The sequence below is a fragment of the Musca vetustissima genome, unplaced genomic scaffold, assembly GCF_032173495.1.
Source record: "Musca vetustissima isolate MV318-11 ecotype Yass unplaced genomic scaffold, APGP_CSIRO_Mvet_v1 utg263844, whole genome shotgun sequence".
In the NCBI taxonomy this organism is placed as follows: Eukaryota; Metazoa; Arthropoda; class Insecta; order Diptera; family Muscidae; genus Musca; species Musca vetustissima.
This window is the reverse complement of record NW_026875490.1, coordinates 160-3,326: the sequence shown is the minus strand read 5'-3', so window position 1 is coordinate 3,326 and position 3,167 is coordinate 160. Positions and strand designations below refer to the sequence as shown.

General features: G+C 36.5%; 1 protein-coding gene across 1 annotated transcript; it reads right to left on the bottom strand.

Annotated features, from left to right (window-relative positions):
* Positions 1-1,380: 1,380 nt before the first annotated feature.
* Positions 1,381-2,736, bottom strand: LOC133337985 (tRNA:m(4)X modification enzyme TRM13 homolog). The gene has a single exon (XM_061546175.1). The coding sequence runs from the start codon at positions 2,734-2,736 to the stop codon at positions 1,381-1,383; it is 1,356 nt and encodes a 451-aa protein (XP_061402159.1).
* Between the last annotated feature and the right edge of the window lie 431 nt (positions 2,737-3,167).

Genomic DNA, 3,167 nt, shown 5'->3' with positions numbered 1-3,167 from the left:
CTTATACCATAAATATTGCGGCTCTATCTTGAGTTTAATAGACGGACCCGGCTATATAGGCATTAAATTTTAATCTGAGTATATAAGTCCAAAATGTATGCCATATAGTATCTTTTAGTGCACGTAAGTTCAAATTTCCATTACTATCATACAATTCAATAGAAATATAATTTCCCAATTAAGGGATTCCTGTCCTATGGGTTCACCCAAAATCCAAATTCTACCAAATTTAGTGTCATTTAGTACATATTTCCAAAACTTCCTACATACCACAATCGTACACCGCAACAGTGTACCTAACTCCAAATTTCAGGATTCGAGGTCTATCGGTTCATCCAAAAATGAAATTGTACCAAATTTTGTACTATTTCGTGCACATAAGAACGTATTTCCAAAAGTACCAACATACCTCAATTCTATATTGCAGTAGTAATCTTATTTCCAAATTTCAGTGCTCTAGCTCTATCGGTTCACCCAAATCCAAATTTTACCAAATATATACAAATTTCCAAAACTACCGACAAATTCCAATTCAACACTCTGACTGTTATGTTAATTTCATATGTCAGCTCATTCCGTTCCTCCAAATTCAAATAGTACAAAATTTAGTACATTTCGTATACATAGGTACACACTTCCAAATCCCCCTTCTTATATCGACCTTCTCCCAACCTTGATTCGCATTCCAAATTTTAAGTTTTTAGCACTATCAGTTCTATGCTGCGAAATTGTACCATATTTTGAACATTTTAGTTATTTTTGGATATTTAGTTCGAATTTCCTTTAGTACATCTATACCACATTCCATCAGTGATCCTCATTCCAAATATAAGAGTTCTAGCTCCACCAGTTCGCCAAATACAAATGGTACCATATTTAGTACTTTTTAGCTCTTTTCATGCCGTTTTAGCACGACTATCCAAAAATCGAGCATTGTCTGACACCAGCGGACTAAGAGTGAACCTCGCCCGCAATTTTAGGATTCTAGGTTCATCCTCGTATGGGCGTTGATGAATCGTTGAGTCAATCACTTTACTCTTTTATTAATATAGATTATGTCTGGTACCTTCCCGGAAATTGTCACAATTTTGAAAAATTATAAAGTTTATAAAATAATTCTCCGCAAACCAAAATCACATACAAGAGTGAGGATAAATGTATACATACTTATGACATAGACTGAGACCTCCTTCCAATAAAGAAATTCAATATATCCTAAATAATTTAAATTTCGAGATACATACTCATTTTGGAAATTTTTTTTGGACCTTCAGATTTACAGACATTTTTATTTGACCCCGAATTATCTATTTCCGTCCAATTAAGGCAATTTAATATCCAAATAATAAACACAAGTGTCCATTCATTTTAAAATACTTTTTATTTGTCCGCACTTTCCTCTTTTCGTCTTGCCAATAGAACAACATTTTCCAAGGTAACATCTTTCTCAACATAATAATACAAATCAGCATCGTAGGCGTTCTGCCTCAAATATTCCAAACGGGCATAATCCAAAATGCGTTTACACATAAAACCAATAGTTTCCCGCTCCGCTAACGACAATCTTTGATTCGATTGAATTTCTTTTATCTCCACTTCTGAGAGATTTTGTTCTTCCAAAGCTTTACGCCTTTCACGGCTCATACCGGTGCCACATATAGCCCAACTAACCATTTTGGTAATAATGGCAAATTCACGCGGCGTGACTTCGTGTCTCTTGAAGAACTCCTTGCCAACAAATGAAGACCAATCACAGCGATGATGACAACAAACTGCAATCATAATTAAATCAGTCAAACATTTCTCGGCAGCTGCTTGGACTATACATCTCAAGGAGAGATCTGTGGCACCACCACATAAATGTTTCGAAACAGCCATGCAATGTTTAGACGTTTCTAAGGCGGGTAATTTTTCTAATTTAAAATCAATAATATCAGCACGTATCCTCTGAACCAATGAACGATCTTCAATTTTGTTATCCTTTTTATGTCTCAACGACATACGATCCACCAATACCACTTGTGAGTTTTCCATATTTTCCAACAACTTTGAGAGATAAAACGCCAATTGTCCTTTACCAGCTCCAAACTCTACAAAACTGGTCGAGTTTTGTATTGTCTGTTCCTTGTCAAGTATACCCAGTAGGGCTGCAGCTTGCAACAAATGCTTGCGTGACTCTTTACCATACTCCTCCTTGGCCAACTCTTCGTCCATACATTTGTGATGATAGTCCAGAGATTTAATTTGACCTTCAACATATTTGCCATAGAGGTCCTTTACTTTATCTATAATTTTATAAAATTCGGAATCTTCCAATTCTGATAATTTAATGGCATTTAATTCGTCGGGAGTTAAAGCGTCTTCCGCTTCTCCTGCATTCACATTCTTTTGTATGTACTCCGGCAAATCTTCCTTTGGCTTGGCATTACAAATTTTCAAATGCTTATTCAGGTTCTTTTTGTAGACGGTATGTTTGCCATCCAATGGACAGGGTATTCTATCTTGATCTTCTGGTGACTGTCCTGCTTCCAGCTTGACAGCCGGTGCATGTTCTCCACAATATTCCTTTCCCTTGGCCACTGTCATTTTACAAAACCGCTTCTTACGTTGCACCCAATGTTTGCATGTCTTTTCTCCGGTTGTGGTTTGTGGAATATCTTTTGGCGCTTCGCCAGTTTGTGCCTCGGAGTCGGTCGTCATCTTTTGTTTTTTCGTTGGTTGTTCACTTTCAGACATTTAGGGGGTATTATTAATTATTTATTGCACAGAAATGAGGATGATACCAATAGGAAAAAAAGACTTCCTTCGGCAAAACAAAAACAAAGAAGACTTTCTTCTATGGACAGAAACCAACTCGGGCTACGCCAAAGAATTTCCTTGTTTTTGTAGGATTCTAAGACCCATATATTTTGATACACAACAGATACAGCCACATATCGCACCATTTTGGAAAGGGCAAAATGTAGTCTATAATGTAAGTCAGGATTGGAGAGGGACTTTAGTTCGACTTTTAGGGAGTTTAAAAAAATGTGTCCAAGATAACCACTCAATGGAAAGACATTTTCATACGATGTACCCGAACTTCCGGGTCAAGAAAAAATATATCCCCAAAATTAGGGTTATTAGGTAGGTATTTCTACCTCTGTAAAAAAAATGATCGCTTCTAC

Coding starts and splice junctions, on each gene's coding strand:
- LOC133337985 (XM_061546175.1), bottom strand. CDS start 2,736: ATGTCTGAAAGTGAACAACCAACGAAAAAACAAAAGATGACGACCGAC.